Source organism: Capra hircus, chromosome 7 (genome assembly GCF_001704415.2).
Source record: "Capra hircus breed San Clemente chromosome 7, ASM170441v1, whole genome shotgun sequence".
NCBI classification, from domain to species: domain Eukaryota; kingdom Metazoa; phylum Chordata; class Mammalia; order Artiodactyla; family Bovidae; genus Capra; species Capra hircus.
The window spans coordinates 90,733,581-90,751,635 of record NC_030814.1 but is presented as its reverse complement, the minus strand read 5'-3'; the positions used below and the strand labels follow the sequence as shown (position 1 = coordinate 90,751,635).

General features: G+C 51.3%; 1 protein-coding gene across 1 annotated transcript; it reads right to left on the bottom strand.

Annotated features, from left to right (window-relative positions):
• On the bottom strand, positions 2,374-16,505 carry CCDC94 (coiled-coil domain containing 94). The gene is made up of 8 exons (XM_005682563.3): positions 16,372-16,505; positions 14,098-14,198; positions 12,558-12,702; positions 10,258-10,392; positions 9,327-9,508; positions 8,056-8,176; positions 4,132-4,273; positions 2,374-2,961 (listed from the first exon to the last, which is right to left on the bottom strand). Exons 1-8 carry the CDS (start codon positions 16,393-16,395, stop codon positions 2,849-2,851), a joined length of 963 nt encoding a protein of 320 aa, XP_005682620.2. The 5' UTR covers positions 16,396-16,505; the 3' UTR covers positions 2,374-2,848.

Here is an 18,055-nt window from a genome sequence, read left to right as displayed (position 1 = left end):
TGAGGAGACACCCACTCAGGCCACACACATTCAATGAACACCTACAAAATACAAGAATGGTCTCAGGTGCCAGGGACACACAGACCCTTGCAAAGCCTGAGGGGTCTGCAGGTAGACCCTCGGGTGTTTTGGCCTCGGCCACCATGGGTGGCCCCCATTACCCCAGCCTCCTGGTGGTCGCACCCAGCAGCTCCCCTGGAACATGGGGGAGTGGCGCTGTGTGGCTGCTTCCAACCAGCAGAACATGGCAATGGTGATGGGCCGTCACTTCTAGCAGACTCTCCTCCTTAGGAGGCCAGCCATTGGAGAGCTCTATGCAGGCAGGGAACTGAGGGTGGCCTCTGCTGAAAAGTGAATTCTGCCAACAACCACATGGGTGAGCTTGGAAGTGGGTCCTTCCCCAGTCAGGCCTTAAGATGAAACCCCAACCCTGGCCAACATCTCAGCTGCATCTGTGATGGACTCTGAAGCCAAGAACCCAGTGAAACCACACCCAGATTCCTGTTTAAGCTGCTAAATTTGGGGATCATTTGTTACACAGCATTAGGTAACCAATACAGGGAGCCACAGGCAGTACACGTAACTCCTAAGGCAGCCCCATCAGAACGTTCCTATCCTGCTTTAACTGCATCATTGTTAGCACCACCTCTAGTATCATTTGTTTATCCTATTATGGTACCTGAGAGCACCTATTTTGGCTTTGCAGGTCACAGAATCAGTCTTAACCACTCACCTCTGCCACCAGGGAGCAAAGGCAGTCATGGGCGACATACACACAAATAGGTGTGTTGGTGTGCCAATAAAACTTTATTTACAAAGACAGGCCACAGGCCAGATTTAGCCTGTGGATTGTAGCTTGGCGACCTGTGTTTTAGGATGAAGTTAGGTTAACACTTAATAATACTAAGTAAATAATACTAAGTAAATAACAGATGGTGCATATACATGGCAAAACTGCAGTGAATTGAGAGCAATGGGAATTCCAAACAGTCTGAAAGAATCAATCAAAATGAGGAATTTCCCTGGTAGTCCAGCGGTTAAGAATCTGCCTTCCCATGTAGGGTATGAAGGTTTGATCCCTGGTTGGGGAGCCAAGATCCCACATGCCTCAGGGCAACTAAGCTCATGCACCGCAACTAAGACCTGATCGCCCAAATAAATAAAATAATTTTTAAAAATGAGCCAGAGAGCTCCCAACCCAGTATCTTTTCACAACTACTTAAGCTAGATGACTTATTCATTTTTCTCTAATTTATTTTTAAATTTTGGTCACACTGCACAGTTTATGGCATCTTAGTTCCCCAACCAGGGATTGAACCCGGGCCCTCAGCAATGAACGTGCCGAGTGCTAACACTGGACCACTGCAGAAGTCCCTGGATGATCTGTCTTTACCCAGAGCCTCTGAAGGCCTACATCTCAGGCACTGACAGCAGGATGCGGAGCTGGGGGAGACGGGCAGTGGTGTCGGGCCAGGCTTCGCAACCAGCTCCTGCAGCTCTGCTGATTTTCATCGTGCAAACACCCCTGAGGCGTCCAGCATTAAGCCATAAACACAACGCTGTTGAGTGCAGAACTGAGATCAGAGGTGCACGAGGCACCAGTTCTTACTAGCTGCCAGTGTGGTGGGCCTGCCCCAAGCCCCACTGTCAAGGCTTGGGAACCAGGCTTCCCTGGCCGTCTCTGCAGCCTCAGAGCCTTGATGTGAAGCCCCTGAGCCCCCATTGGAAGCCCTAGCAGGACCCTGGTTCACCTCTCTGTACAATCCCTAAGCAGGAAAATTGTTGTAGGAAAGCAGATCCCCAATGTGGCAGCGGGGGGGGGGGGGGTCTCACCCCACAAACTCTGACATTGCAAACCACAAAGCCTCTTTATTCAAATGCTGAATGAAAGCCTGTATGTATGTGTGTGTGTGAGAGAAGGGCTGATGTCACTGACCCCAGGAAGGGCGGGAGAGAGGAGATGGAGGTTCATTAGATTGTGAGTGGGCTTCCCAGGTGGTTCTAGTCCGCCTGCAAATCAGGAGCCACAGGAGACTCAGGTTCGATCCCTGCGTCAGGAAGACCCCCTGGAGGAGGGCATGGCAACCTACTCCAGTATTCTTGCCTGGAGAATCCCATGGACAGAGAAGCCTGGCGGGCTACACTCCATAGTCACAAAGAGTGGGACATGACTGAAGTGGCAGAGCACACACTGCACGCACAGCCCGCGCAAGTGTCTGGTGGGGGCACAGGACCTTCAACTAGAAAACACTGCAGTCAGAGGGGATTACGTGAGGAAGAATCTGGCAACCTTGAAAGAACAGGAGGTTTGCAGTCAGACTCGCTGGTCTCCTGACTTTATCACCTTTCTACAAATGAGCCCCAAACTGAGCCTATGAAATAATGAGCATTTATTAGCTGGTGGTTTCTGAGATGCAGGGATCCAGGACTGGCTAGGCTGCGTGCTTCTGACATCCCCTTCTCAGACACTGACAGAGGGAAGGCGCCCAGGCCATCAGCAGGTTCTTTCCATTGGTTCCAGATGGTTCTGTGGTGGAAAGGGATGGAGCCCAGCCAGGGTGATGGGTGGGCCTGGCCCGTGCCCAAAGCATGGCTGGCCTCTCAGGGACTGTCACAGAGATGACCTTGAAGCTGCTCCAGGATGTTGCAGTGTGACCTGGGGACCTGAGCTCCAGAGGGCGGGAGGACAGGAAGAAAACTGAGTCCCTCAGCTGAAGTCCTCGCTCGCCCTGCCAGCTTCGGTGGGCGTACCCGGTTGTCCAGCTATGATTCTGCTTGGTTCCAAGGCCTCTGGCCCGGACCACGGCTGCAGCTGGCTGTGACCTTGACCAGGGAAGGGCAGGGGGCCTCAGTTGCTGCCGCTGCTGTCCTCACTGTCAGAATACACACCCAGCTGGCTCAGGGAGGACGTGCTGGGCATCTGGGGCGCTGGGCCAGCTGCCTGACCGTTCTTCATTGCACCTGGAGGAGAGGCAAGAGCTAGCAGTCACCTTGGGACAGTTGCAGGCAGGCCGAGCCTAGGGGAGGCCAGGAGAACAGGACCGGCCATAACTGCTTGTGTGCAGCCTTTCTGGAAAGTATCTGGCGGACCCATCACAGTTTAAACCCGCACACCCCTTGACCCAGCAGCTCCACTTCTGAAATTGGACCCAGGTGGACACAGGCGCCCTGCTGGGGGTGCATAAAATAAAAATGCTCCAGGTCCCAAGTGAAGCTGAGTACCATGGTGATGAAGAGGGGTGGACCTTGGTTCCACCACTCACCCCAGCTGTATGGTTCTGGGCAAGTGGCTCCACCTCTCTGGGCCTCAGTCTCCTCATCTGACAAATGGAGTAGTAACTGTTTTGATAAACATGGTCACGCATCTGTAAGGCTCGCTGGGCGCCAGGACTTGGAGCATCTCAGGGAACCGGCCCCAAACCTTCTGAGGACCCATGAGGCTGATCCTACTATCACCAGCATCTTCCAGGACAGGAAGCTCAGGCCCAGGGCAGGGGTGAGGGCCCTGGACCAAGACATGGGACAAGCACACGGAGGCATGGGGGTTCCTGCTCTTTCCACCTCACAGGGCCCACCTCACCCTAATTCCCCTCCTCCCTAGGGCCCGGGGGCCACACACAGCATCGGTGACACAACAGCCACGAGGTGGATGCCCAGGACCCAACCTGGGAGGCTGGGGCCACTGTCCATGTATGGGGTATGGGCAGCAATGAGATCAGACAATTTATCCTACAGGCCTCTGAATGGGGTTTTAAAAGCACTGGCTCCTTTTGGGCTTCCCTGGTGCCTCAGTGGTAAAAAATCTGCCTGCCAAGCAGGAGCTGTGGGTTCGATACCTGGGTAAGGAAGATCCCCTGGAGAAGGAAATGGCAACACACTTCAGTATTCTTGCCTCAGAAATCCATGGACAGAGGAGCCTGTAGGGCTACATCCATGGGGTCGTGAAAGAGTCAGACACGACTTAGCGACTAAACAACAGCTTGCTCCTCTTAATTAAAACAAAAAATTAAAACAGCCCTACTAGCCTCAACCCTAGCTGGGGGACACGCCTCACCCTGCCGCCCCTCTCAGCACAACAGCACCACCCGGTGGCTGCCTGAGGCACTGCACGCAGCTAAGAGACTGACCTACCTGGGAGGGGCGGGGCTCTTCCTCGACGGATGATGCTGTCCAGGCCTGTTTTCTTCACAACCAGGCCCGACAGCTGGGGCCTGCTGCCAAGGGCACCCACGCTGCGCTCCCAGCTCTCTGCCTTCCTCTTGGCTTTCGGGGTCTGCGGGGGTGGGGGATGTGGGATGTGACTGGGTGATCTGCCTCTGATCTGTCCCTCCTCTGGCCTCCCTGCTCTCAGTCCCCAGCTGAGCCAGGATCTTTACCAGCCCCACTCCCCCTGTGGTGCTGACTAGCCCTCACCCCACTGCTCTAAACTCCTCTGTGGCTCCCCACTGCCCTAAGCTTGGTACTCAAGGCCTCTGCCAATTTTCCATCCCTTACACCCTACCCTTATACTTCCTAAATCACATACACTGAGGTTGCTCACCTCCACATCTGTACCCACAATGTTCCCTCCACCTGGAACACCCCCTTTGTTTCGAGATCACCTGGTGAACTCCTACTCATCCTTCAGTCACCATCTCAAGTATCAGCAACCCCGAGACGCCTCTCCTCTCACTTCCAGCTCGAGTGAAAGCCGCACGTCTGTGTCCACAGTGCCTCCACTGCTTTACTAGCAGCCTCCCCAGCCACTGCGGGGTCCTGCCTGTTCACTGCTGAGTCTGTAGCAGGAGCTCAGTCTACAGCCATACCACCCTGAACATACCCGATCTTGTCTGTAGCAGGTATTCAATCAACATGCTTGAGGGAATGAAGGGGGATGCAGGCACCTCCCTGGTGCCTAGTGAGGGGGAGGGAACTAGTTAGGGGGAGGCAGAAGGGGGCTCAGTCCACATCCAGCTCTTCAATCTTATCAGAAGGGACCCCTTTTATGTTTGATGTTTAAATACAGGAACTGGAAACCACTAGAAGCAAGAGGCCCTGCTGGGGTTGGGGGTGCAGGGGGAGCACGACAGCAGGGGGTTGCCTTCACAGAGCTCACCATCTGGGGAGGAGAGAGGGTGGACAAGGAAGTAGATGGTCAAGACAACCACCATCATCTTTGTGTTTTTGGCTGTGCGGTATGTGGGATCTAGCTTCCTGACCAGGGATGGAAAACATGCCCCCTGCACTGGGAGCATGGAGTCTTAACCACTGGACCTCCGAGGAAGTCCCAGGACACCATCGTCTTAATCAGTGATGGGAAAGAAAGAAGTCAGGGCGATGTGACAGCGTGGCGGTGGGGGAAGGGGACAGCTGCTGTCGATCAGGTGGTCAGGGGAGGAACCTGGTGCTGAAGTCAGACACGGAGAAGTCAGCAAGCGAGAACGTGATGTGGACTGAGCCTGACCCATCTGAGGGGGCTGGCACAGCTGGGGTGGGGGCAGGGGGAGGAGGGGGACACAGTGGTCACACTGCAATCCCCCTGTGTGGTGACCAGGACAGATGCTGTCCACTGGGGTAAGAAAGACTGGCGGTCCCAGCCGAAGCTTGCTCATCTGGCACCACTGAACTGACTGGTGGAATCAATTTCTGTCCTTCACTTTTTGTCAGACACCATCATGGGTTACCATTAAACTAAACCCAGGGGACAGAGGGGTGAAAAGACAGATTCTTCTGTAAAGTTACGGTGAAATCTGTGTAATGCATAACAAAACAAGAAAGTCCACTATCAAATTAGCTACAAAGCAAGATAACCAGAAAAGACTTAATAGTTATCCAAGACTATAGTAACCTAACTTAACCACTGGGTCATCGGGGGAGGACTTCCCTGATGGTCCAGCGGTCAAGAATCTGCCTGCCAATGCAGAGAACACAGATCGATCCCAGGTCTGGGAATATCTCACATCTCAAGGGACAACTGAGCCTGTGCACCACAACTACTTAGCTCATGCGTCCTCGAGCCTGTGCTCCAAAAGAAGAGAAGCCACAGTAATGAGAAGACCTCGCACTGAAACTAGAGAGTACACCCCACTAGCCACAACTAGACAAAGCCCGCTTGTGGCACTGAAGACCCAGGGCAGCCAAAAATAAACAAATAAACAGCAGCAACAACAAAAGACTGGGGGAGGAAAGCCCTGGTGGACCAGTGGTTAGGACTTCATGTTTCCACTGCAGGGGGCACAGGTTCAGTCCCTGGTGGGGGAACTAAGATCCCACATGCTGTATAGTGCTGCCAAAATAAAATAATAAAATAGACTTAAAAGAAAAGACTGGGGGAAAAAATCATACAAGGCCATACTGCTTTCAAAGGACTTTCAATCTCTTATTCCACTTGAAAGAAATAAACAAAGAGGAAATTTTAGGTGAATTCTGAGGGTGGATTATGCAAGAAAGACAGAGAGAGAACTCTGATCAGGGGATGCAGGCTCAAAGAAAATATCTTGGTTCTACATCAAAAGGTTGACAAGTGAAAGTGCATGACCCCCAAACCCATCCTCTTCAGAATTCATACATGGCTGCCCCTGTGAAAGACTACATTTCCCAGACCCCTTTGCATCAGGATGTGGGCAGGTGGTTCAGTTCTGACCAATGGGGTGTGAGCAGAAGGATCTGCTCAACCAAAGGTATTGTTACGCTTAATGTCCTCCCCTGTCCCCAGCCCTTCCCACTGGCCAGTGTGAGCTGCCCTGCACTGAGGGCACCATCCTGGGGATGGCAGGACAATGAGGTGGAGGATGCCCCGGACACCAGGGTCCATATTCCCTGTTCAGCACGGCCATGTACAACTGTTATTTGATAGAAAAGTAACTTCTATGCAGTTGAGACTGCTGTTACTTTGGGTCCTGTCCAGTGGCTGGACTGGTATTTAACTAATACAGACCGGGAACATGTTTTGAGTTATAATAAAGTTCCTGGGGTCTCTGCATTATTTACCATTTCCCATTTTAAGCCCCTCCTTCGATTAACCAGAGTGGCCTCAATCACCTTGGATAAGACAGCTGTGGTGAAAAATGCCAGACAATCTCCTCCCCCCACCCCCAGAACCCTCTTTTTCCCTTCTGCTAATAGGACGGGCAGCTCCCAGCCTCCCTTGCAGTTCAAGGCGGCCACATGACTATGTCCAGCCACTGGGACTCCTCATTCCAGGGGAGTGGGTGTGGGTGGCATCTGAACCTGGGCCTCCAGGCACTGGCGGGTACTCCTCCACACCCCCTCCGCCTTCCCGCAGCCAGAACCCCAGGGTGCTCTGAGCCAGCTGCGACCACAGAGCTGGCAGCCATGCTCCAGGACAGGGCAGAACTAGAAGCGAGGAGCCCTGGATCCCTGAAATGACTGCATGGAACAGGGCTGCCCCGAGTCCAGCGCAGGACTGTTAAGTGCCTGAGAAATCAACATCTGCCTGAGGTCTCTAAATCCAGCGAGTCTCCTTGTTTCTGCAGCTGGAGAAGGGGTGGAAAACTACAGCCCTGGATTTGCAGGGCAGGAACAGAGTGGCAGACATAGAGAACGGACTAGTGGGCACGAGTAGGGCAAAGGAGAGAGTGGGTCGAATTGGGAGAGAGGCACTGACGTATATACACTACCATGTGTAAAATGGATAGCTAGTGGGAAGCTGCTGTGCAACACAGGGAGCTCATCTTGGTGCTGTGTGATGACCTAGAGGGGTGAGATGGGAGTGAGGGGATACACGTATACATATAGCTCATCCACGCTGTTGTGCAGCAGAAGTTAACACAACACTGTAAAGTAATTATACTCCAATAAAAAAAGCATAGAAATAAAAAGAAAACCTCACAGTCCTGGAGGGCTGCAACCCGTCTTTGTAAATAAAGTTTTCCTGGCACATGGCCATGCCTACTTATTTGTACACAATCCACGGCTGTTTAGTGCTACAACAGTGGTGTTGAGCACTTTGGCCTGGGCTGTCTGTGGCCTTTCGAGATAAAGTTAAGCCAAGCCTGGCTTACCCTGTCCCTGCTCCACCTGAGAGCATGTGGGAATCCAGGTGGCCCCACTCACCTCGTCCAGGATGGCAGTGGGGTTGGGCCGGAGGGCTGGCTGGGGCTGGGTGGGGGTCGTGTCCTCCTCTGAGTCAGAGTCTTCAAGGAGTCTTCTCTTCCTTGATTCCTCCACTAGCGCCCTGCAGGAAGGAACATGGAACTTGGGGACATGTTTTTTTGGGGGAACAGTGACCAGGACCCCCCACACAATGAGGTACCTGGCTTTCCTTTCCTAGCTTCACTAAGTAGGGGATGGGGGTGAACAAATATCTTAAAAAAACAGTTCTTTGTCCACTGAACCCAGTGGGGTGGTTAAGCACTTGGAGGCTGGAACCAGCCTGCCTTGATTTGAACCCCAGCTGGGGGACCTTAGGCAGGGCTGTGTGTACGGTTCCCTCGACCACCATAATGGTGGGTCCAAACTCAAACTCAGAACAGTGCCCATATCCAAAACGGGCGCAGTGAACGCAGACTTCTCTCACTGCTAATCCCAGTCTCACTGACCTGCCAACCCAACAGCACTGGCTGTCCACCTACTCTGTGCCCAACTCCCTTCCAGGCCCTGCATGCAGAAGCCAAACCGAGTCCCTGTTCAGATTTTAGGTGAGGAAGGACAGAAGACATATCAGGCAAGGGGTGAATCAGCAAGAAGGTTCCAGAAAGTGGGAGGTGCCCTGCAGAAGCATGGACAGACACAGCAGACCTGAGGCCAAAGCCTTGGAAAGGCTGGCTTACCAGGCCAGCCCTCAGGGGCAACTGGCCCTGGACTCTGGGGCTCCTGTTACTGATGGGAGGCTCCCTGCCCCAACACTATCTGGGCAAACAAGGGGTGCACTCTCCTCCTGGAGTCTGGGGGCTCGGCCAAGTTGGGCAGGCACCTGCGTGACTGGCCCCCAATGAGAACCCCAGGCTAGGCCTCCCCAGGGACTACACCTCATTCACGCCATCACGTCCCTTTTTGGGGGAATTAAGCCCATCTCGTGACAGGCAGAAGACTCTGAAATTTTGTGCCCAATCCCCCAGCCCTGCCCCATGCCTTTTCCTGCTGTTGATTTTTCCCTGTAATTTTTCATTCTAATTAAGCACTGAACCTGGGGGTGACTCTGGGGACCCTGACACAGATGCCACAAGAGAGAAAACAAGGTGGGGAGTGGGATATGGGGAAGGCCTCCCCAAGATGGGAGCCATGCAAAGATCGGGAAGCGGGATTCCACTCAGAGGGAAGGGCACTGCAAAGGCTGGGAGGGGGGTGGGCACCCCGGCCCCCTCTGGCCCCAGTGTCCCACTCACGCCGTCTCCCGCTCATCCTCCTCCTGCTCCTGCCTCTGCCGCTCCTCCTCTGACAGGCGGTGCTGCCGCAGCATGGCCTCGAAGTCCACGTGGGCCTGCCGCTGGTTCAGGTCTTTGAGCTCCTGCAGGTTCTCCAGGACCTCCATCTCCAGCTTGGAGTCCTTAGTTCTGTTCTCCAGCACCTGGTGGGGACCGGGGCACGGACGTGCGGCTAAGGGCGCTGCAACTCAACCCCCTCTGCCACCCTGCATGGCCTGCCTGACCTTGGGGCGTCACCATGGGCAAGGGAAGGAACCCTCAACCCCAGGCCCTGGATCCACAGCGCCTGGTCCCTTGGCTGCACCCACTTCATGGCTCAGAACACTGAGGCTTGGAGAAGGGGAAGAGATTGCCCGAGACACGTGGCTAGTCAGTACTGGAACCAGGTGGCCTGGACTTCCAGCCTGGCTCCGTCACTAAGTAAAAATCATATAATTAAAAAAAAAAAAAAGACTCCCTCTGTGTCGGACTCTAGACCCAGGTTAAGGGACTCAGGTGATAGGTCAGGCCCGTTCTGGGCAATCCCCCTTTTGTGGGGTCATCTGGGCCATAGTTTAATTTTAACTTGATCATGGGAGTAAGAGCCGTGTATATGCAGTCCTGGGACTACACAGCATGTGTGACTAGGAGGTAGGGGTCTTAGGGACATCTTAGAATTCTACTGACCATTCTCCCCACCCCAACACCCTGCCTGGAGGGTTAAGCAGGAATGGGAATCGACTCCATCAGCACCCACACACAGGCGCGCACACACACATACTCACTCATACACACACACACACTCACACACACTCACACACACATACACACACACATACACTCACTCACTCACACACACTCACACACACACACTCACACACGCATGCATGCACACAGGCGGTGCCTGACTTACCTTCATGGGGTTGTTCAGCTCCTCGTCCTCGCGCTCCTTCTGCACCCTCTTCTCCTCCTCCTCCAGGAGCTTCTCAGCCTGGAAGTTCCTCGTGGCTCCATGCTCCATGGTGTAGTCTGTGTTTTCAGGGTCTGTCTGGGAGGAAGGATGGGCAGACGTCAGCTCCTATGTCTCTGAGCATTAAAAGCTTCTGCTGAACAGTGGCTAGCAGCCTGCAACACCTTCTTTCCCTGTTTCATACCTCTTAACACTGATTCTTTTTCCTGTCTTATTGCTTTGGTGAACACAGTTCTTTCTTTCCAGTGCTCCTGTCCCCTTTCACAGAACTGCTGAACTCCCTAGCATGGATTTTCAGATCCTCCTCCACCTGCCCACTGTCCCTCTGCTGACCTTCACCCTCCATATGTTTGCAAATAAGTTTCTGGGTCTCTGCATAAATCTTTTTTTTTTTTTTAATGTTTTGTCCACACGACATCACATGCGGGATCTTTGTTCCCAAGGAACGAACCCATGCTCTGTGCAGTGAGAAGTGCAGACTCTTACCCACTGATCCACCAGGGAAGTCCCTGCACAAATCCTTTCTGTATGTGTATGTGCACACATGTGCACTTGACCTTCCTTTGATTATAAATTACACACTGACTATGTATAAAGCATGGTCCTATTTGTGTTTATAAAACAGAGAAGCAATATATAACACAGTATCCTGGATGAGACTCTAGAACAGAAAGGTGACATTAGTGGAAAAATTGAAATCTGTGTCATGTCTGGAATTTGGTTAAAAGTAACAATCTAACAATTCAGTGTTGGTTTCTTATTGTGGCAGATACAATGTAGAAATGGAAGATGTTAACAGGAGAGGAAGATGGTGAGGGGCAGATGGGAACTCTCTGCTATCTTTGCAACTTCTCTATAAATCTGAAACTACTCCAAAATAAGATATTTACTGTTTAAAAGAAAGAGCAAGGAGGAGAGTGATCCTTGTGTGCACGTGTATCCAGAGCACATTTTTTGAAAACCATGCAGGAAACTGTTATAAGCGTTTCTATTCCTGGTGACTGGCTGGGCAAAGAAGAGTAGTCAACCAATTTTCCAGTGTTTATCTTACAGTACTGCTGGAGTTCTGTTCTCACCACATGCTCATAGACACACAAACATAATATGTAATCCTAGTTAATTCATCAGCTGAAATTCTTCATTAGAAAGCCAATTTATAACATTCTGCCACAGCTTTTCAAAACTTTAAAAAATTGATGTGTATTCATTAATAGCTAAATACATACATACTTTACAACGTAGGAAAAGAAAACATTTTTCTGGAGACAACCTGTCTATTAGCTAATGAGTAGACAAAATGTGATCCAGCCACACAGTGGAATATTACTCAGCTTTAAAGAGGAGAGAAGCACTGATACTTGCTACAACATTCTTGAACTTTGAAAACATGATGGCTCAATGAGAGAAGTCAGACACAAAGGGCCACACAGTGTGTGATTCCTTGATAGGAAATGTCCAGACAGACAAACCAGAGACACAGAGTGTATTCGTGATTGCCAGGAGCTGGGGCAGGGGATGGAGGTTATTAATTTGGGGGTGATGAGAAATGTCCTAGAATTAGAGAATGCAATTTAGCACATTAGGAATATACTAAAAACCACTGAATTATACATTTTAAAACAATGATTTGTATGGCATATAAGTCATATCTCATAAAACTGTGTTTAAAAAGTAAATAATTAAAACATAATTTATAATGTACTTTTTGCTTATTTTAATAAAATCAAATGTTTTAACGGAAGAAAAAAGTCTTTTGGCAAAAAGATATTCAAACATCACAGAAGTATGGGGAGAGAAAACCAAGTTTTCTTTATCTCTTTCCCAAATTCTTTTTTTTTTTTAACCCTTTAGTTGTAGCATACAAACTCTTAGTTGGAGCATATGGGATCTAGTTCCCTGACCAGGGATGGAATCCAGGCCCCCTGCATTGGAAGCTCGGAGTTTTAGCCACTGGACCACCAAGGAAGTCCCTCAAGTTCTTAATACCACCCTTAGGATGACAATGAAAGTAAAAATATGACTGCTATTAGCCATGAAAAATTCCAATGTACAGTAGCCTGTCCATCAAACCTCATTACTATATATCTAGGTTGCTTCTTGGTTTTCTGCCTAACACTCCTGTTAACTTCTCCTTGAACTTCTGCTGTTTCCTGGGGAGAAGGTGAAATGGGATCTCCCTGGAGGGAGGGGACGGGAGTGGTGACCCCCCAGTGGACGAGGGACCGGCCTGGGTGGCTGCTTACCTTGAAGGTGATCTCTGCCAGGCAGCGCGTGCACTTGATGTAGAAGCGGAAGATGGGCAGGCCCAGGTAGGACTCATTCTGTACCGTTTCCTTGCGAGCATTGAACTTCTTGCCCTTGTAGATGTATTCTCCACATGTCTTACATCTGTGGGGAGGGACAGGGACTCAAGCCACCTCGGTACCCTGGTTCTTGCTGGTGGGACCCTTGAGCATTCTGGCAGATAACCACTTGCATACCTCCAGGGACGGGGAGCTCCCTCCCTACCGAAAAGCCTGTCCCACTGTAGATAAGGATTCCCCTTAGCTGGCACATTCTTCTCACTAGTATCTGCCTGTCTTCTTGGAAAGCACCCAGATGACCAAAGCTAGGTGAGACTTGCCTGTCGCCCGCTCCGAGAAGCCAGCCTGGTGTTCATGGGGCATCTGACCTCCAGAGGGAGGATTCCCTCGGGGGGATGGCACACGAAGCGAGGCAGAGCTCTGGCACGCTGCCCTCCCTCAGCCCCTCCTGCTCAGCCCCTGTGCTCCCCAGGCCGTGTGCTGGCCTCCTGGCTGTTCCTACAAACACCCCAGCTCGGTCCCACCTGTGGGCCTCCACCACTGCAATTCCCATAGGCTGTGACATCCTCCAACCCTTATATTCTAGTTCCACTGGTATTTCTTCTGATAGTTCCCTAATTACCCAGCAAAGCCCCCTCCCCTCTTTCCCACCACCATCCAGTCACTCTCTTGTGACAATCTGTGTGTCCCACAAATGCTCTTCATGAATATGCCAGAGCACTTGTTTATCATCTCTACTCCTCACCAGACTGGGACTCTGTGGGGTCAAGTCTTGATCCCCGCAGTGTCCCTGGCACTCAGCAGTACCCAATAAATGACTGCTGAATAAAAACAAATGCATGAAGGAGAAAGAGAAGTCAAGTAGATCAGTAATATGTAAACACATGCCGAACTTCACTAACAAAGGTGGCTTTGGTTACCACTTTATTTCAGATGTACAAAGATGTGAAGAAATGTGGGGCTGGGAATTGGTGAGATATGGCAATTACAAGACAGTACAAAGGACGAGGTCTGGGGACTAGTGGCAGAGGAGGGAAGCATAGATGGGGTTGGGTGGGGGATCAGGAGGGTTGTCCTGAGGGGATGAAATTTAAGCCAAGCCCTGGAGGGTGAAAAAGAGCTGGCCATGTGACAGCAGAGGGAATTGTATGCCAGGCAGAGAGAACAGCCTGTGCAAAGGTCCTGGGGCGGGAACAGACAGGGCTGCTGGAGGAAGTGACTGTGTGTACAGGACTCCGTCTCACACTCACGCTTCTACTACCAAAGACTGAGCTCTCAGGCAGCGGGTGGGAGCTCTGAGCAGTCAGGGAGATTGATCCTCAACGGCAGGAAAGACAGGTCACCTGCTTACTGGGCTCATCTCTGAGCCAGGACTGGTGACCGACCTGGTCTGAGCTCTGGGGACAGGCTGCTCCCTGTGGATGCCGGGCATGGGGTCTGTCCACCACGACCAGTGCAGGGGCCCTGAGGGGTCACTCACCTCATGTTGAAGGGGGCCATCAGCCGCACTACATATTGCCGATCTTTGGGCAGCTTGAGCTTGGGAATCTTCGATGGGTCAAAGTCAGGGGGGTAGTATTTCTGTGGGGAGGAAGGTAGTGTCAGGGGAGCTGCTTTCAGGTGCAAGGGAGGCCAGAAGCAGAGGGAAGGGGCTCTGGGGAGCTGTGTCTGGGTCCCTAATACCACCCCCAGGTTCAGTGTATTGATGAGAGAACTCCTAGGAGGCTCATACACTTGTACTCATGGCTACTATTCATCAATAGCAAAAGGATACGAGGAAAACCAGCAAAGGCAAAAAGGTGCATGAGGCAGGGCCCAGGGAGACCAGGTACAAGCTCCTGGGTTTTCTCCTGATGGAGTCAATTCCCCCAGTGATATAGTGTGACAACACATGGGAAATGTCTCCCAGGGGAGCTCAGGGGAACACAGCACCCAGGGTTTTCACTAGTGGCTCGTCGTACAGGCACATCTGCCCAGTGCTGCATACAACGATTCCAGACTCCAGGAGAGGAGCAGATGCTCAGCACAAATCACACTGTTTATACAGTTTAAGTACAGGGAGCCATTCTTTTCAGTGAATGGTGAGAACCATCCTGAAATTCAAGTTCCCAGAAGCCAGCCGAAGTCCAGCATTGCAAGCCAGCCTTTCTATCTAGGGCAGCAGCCTCAGGCCTGCAGTGTTAACTCTTTCTGCATAGGAACCTGAGATGGGAGATTTAGGGAAGGAGAGCTTGGATTACGGAAAAAAGAACTACATATGATAATCCAAAAATAAAGTACTTTGCATTCTGAACACATCCTACATGCCAGGTAGTACACTTTTATTGTTTAGTCACTCAGTCTTGTCCGATTCTTTGTGACCTCATGGCCGTAGCCCAACAGGTTACTCTGTTCATAGGATTTCCCAGACAAGAATACTGGAGTGGGTTGCCATTTCCTTCTCCAGGGGATCTTCCCCACTCAGGGATCAAATCTGCATCTCCTGCACTGCTGGGAATTCTTTACTGCTGAGCGAGCCGGGGAGCCCCAGCTACTACAAAGAGAGTTTGATGTCCCCTGACTCATGGAATTTTTGCAAAGACTCTATTAAATAGAGAAAGAAATGTGCCCATTTCACAGAGGAGGAAGATGAGTTCTGGTGGTTTCAGCTACTCAGGATCACACAAGGTGAAGAGCAGAGCCAGGATTCAGAACCAGGGACAGGACTCAGGAAACTGTGGTATAGTGATTAGAGTTGCAGAGCTGGGGGAGGGAGTGTCTTGGGTTTGACTGCTCTACTCTCTGGCTATCCCATAACCTCTCTGGGTCTCAGTTTCCTCATCTAAAGATGGCATAACCTATCCACCTGAGAAGATTTGATGAATATGACACTTCAAGCAGTGCCTGGGACAGAAGTATCTATCAGTAAGTTATGGAAACAACTGGGCTCTCAGTTGGATCCTCAGGATGGAAGGACCATCTTGGACGCGAAGTCCAACACACTGCACTGAGGCTGGCTGGGGTTGGAGTCCAAATATAGGTGTTTAAAACATTAGAGCACTGAATCACAGTAAGGGGCATCAACCTGACCTCGAAAACCTGGGCTCCGAGCCATCAGTCTGGAGGTCTGTTCTCTACTTCGTCCTAACATCCTGGGCTTACACACTCCCAGGCTGGGGAGCTCAACCCCCTTCCCGGGAGCACACACCTTCCTGGAGAGGGGAACAGGGACTCAGAATTCCGGAGCGCTCTTCTCCAGAAGCTGAACCCTGCCTTCCCGAAACCAGCTCCACACCCCAAGACTCCCAGTCTTCCCCAACAGAACTGGGAGAACTCGATGCAATTGGAAGGATCCCCTTCCAGCAGAGCAAGAGAGGTTAGCAAAGCCTAATCCCTCCAAGGAACACGCTGGGCTAGAACCCCAAGCGGGGCGGGACTTAACAGAGGTAAGCCTCCTGAAGACTAAGGTGTAAGCGCGAAGAACAAAGTCCTAAGGAACCTCCGCCCCCGAGAGATTTAGAGTATAATCCCCTTAAAAATCCAATCAGAAGTGATTGGGTAAATAGCCTAAACTCCGCCCACACAGGCGACTGGGTACACTCCAGCCTCGAGGCTTAGCGAAGGCCCACCCTCCACTGAAAGTGATTGGGAGGAGTCTAGAGAGCCCCGCCCAACGGAAGGCCGTTGGAGAAGACAAAGGTATAGGTAGCCCCCCTGGACCCGAGCTCCGAGACGTCTCGCCCCAGGTCGAAAACCCTAGTCGCCGAACACTTACGTTTAAAACTTTTCGCTCCGACATCTTCGCCTCCTACTCTTTTCACGAGCACAAGAGTACTGACTATGCCTGGTGCTTGTCGAACTTCCCCGTCTCTTTGTATTTCCGCTTCCGTCACCTCCTTCAGCCGCTAATCATTGGCTGCAGTGTACATGCCTTGCGTTTTTCATTGGTTCTGATCCCCGCCTGTCAGCATTCGAGTCCACCTGTCTTCCCTCCCCAGTGGCAACCTCATCAATGTGCCACAAAGGTTCCGGGGTCGTTCTGGATTTGAAGTTCTGAGGAGGAGCTTCGCCCCCTAGAGATCGTCAGCGGATGTGGCTGCTGGTAGCGAAATTCTCTATAGTTATTTTATTCAACAAATAAAAGAATCCAGTGTTGAGTGCTTACCCTGTAGACCCTACACGTCGTTCCTGTGTCCCTAGCGCTCACCTGGGGACTGGGACAGTTCTCACGGACTACACAGGCCCCTCCCCGTTTATCTTGAGTCACCGGTAGAGACTCAAAGACCAGGCTTCATGTCTACCTCCCGCTACATGCACTGGCTCCCAGATGTCCCCTCCATGGTTTGCCTCTGCGTTGTCCTTCTAAAGAGGACTTCCTCCTCGCACTTCCTCCTTTCCTTTTACAAATGTTTGTTCTGTGTCAAAGATATACTGTCTTTGGGGCACATCGCAGAACAAGATTTCTGTCCTCGTGGAGATCACTGTCTGGTGGGACTGACTGGCAATAAACACACAAAAAAACCCATTCGGGTCCTGGTCAGTGATCCAAAGACAGTAAAACAGGGTGACATATGGAAAGTTAGAAGGGGCTGCTTGAGATGTATGAGTGTCCTGTAACTGCTGTAACAAAGTACCACAGGCTCAATTTTTTAAATTATTTAGTGTTTGTGCTGGGTCTTCATAGCTGTGCCAGCTTTCTCTAGGTGTGGTGCGAGGCCTTATTGCGACGACTCCTCTTGTTGCGGAGCAGGGCCTCTCTGGTCCATGGGCTTCAGTAGACGTGGCACTCAGGCTCAGTAGTTGCAGCTCCAAGGCTCTAGAGCACAGGCTCAGTAGTTGTGGTGCTTGGGTTTAGTTGCCCTACAGCATGTGGGATCTTCCAAGACCAGGGTGTCAAAACTGTGTCCCCTGTATCGGCAGGCGATTTCTATCCACTTTACCACCAGGGAAGTCCCTTAAGCTCATTACTTTAAAACATTTATTAGAGTTTTGGAGATGAGAAGTCTGGAATGGGAATGGGCGGCAGGGCTGGTTCCTTCTGCAGGCTCCAGAAGAGAATCCATTTCCTTGTCTTTTCCAGCTTCCAGATGCTGCCAGAATTCCATGGCTGGTGGTCCTGCATCACTGATCCCTGCCACCACTGTCACATCACCTTCTCTGTCTCCCTCTGACCTTCCTGCTTCCCATCAATAAGGACACTTGTGATTATCTTGCAGCCACCTGGATAATCCAATATAACTCTACTTCATTTTCATTAACTCAATGAAAGATCCTCAAACGTTAAGGATCCTCAATTCTGTTAAATTAATCACAGCTGCAAAGCCCTTTTTGCCATGTAAGCTACCATATTCAAAGGTTCTGCGAGTAAGGACATGGATATCTTTGGGGGAGGGGTCTTTAGTCTTTGCCATAGCTGAGGTGGTCAGGGAAGGCTTCTTGAAGGAGGTGACCTTTGAATT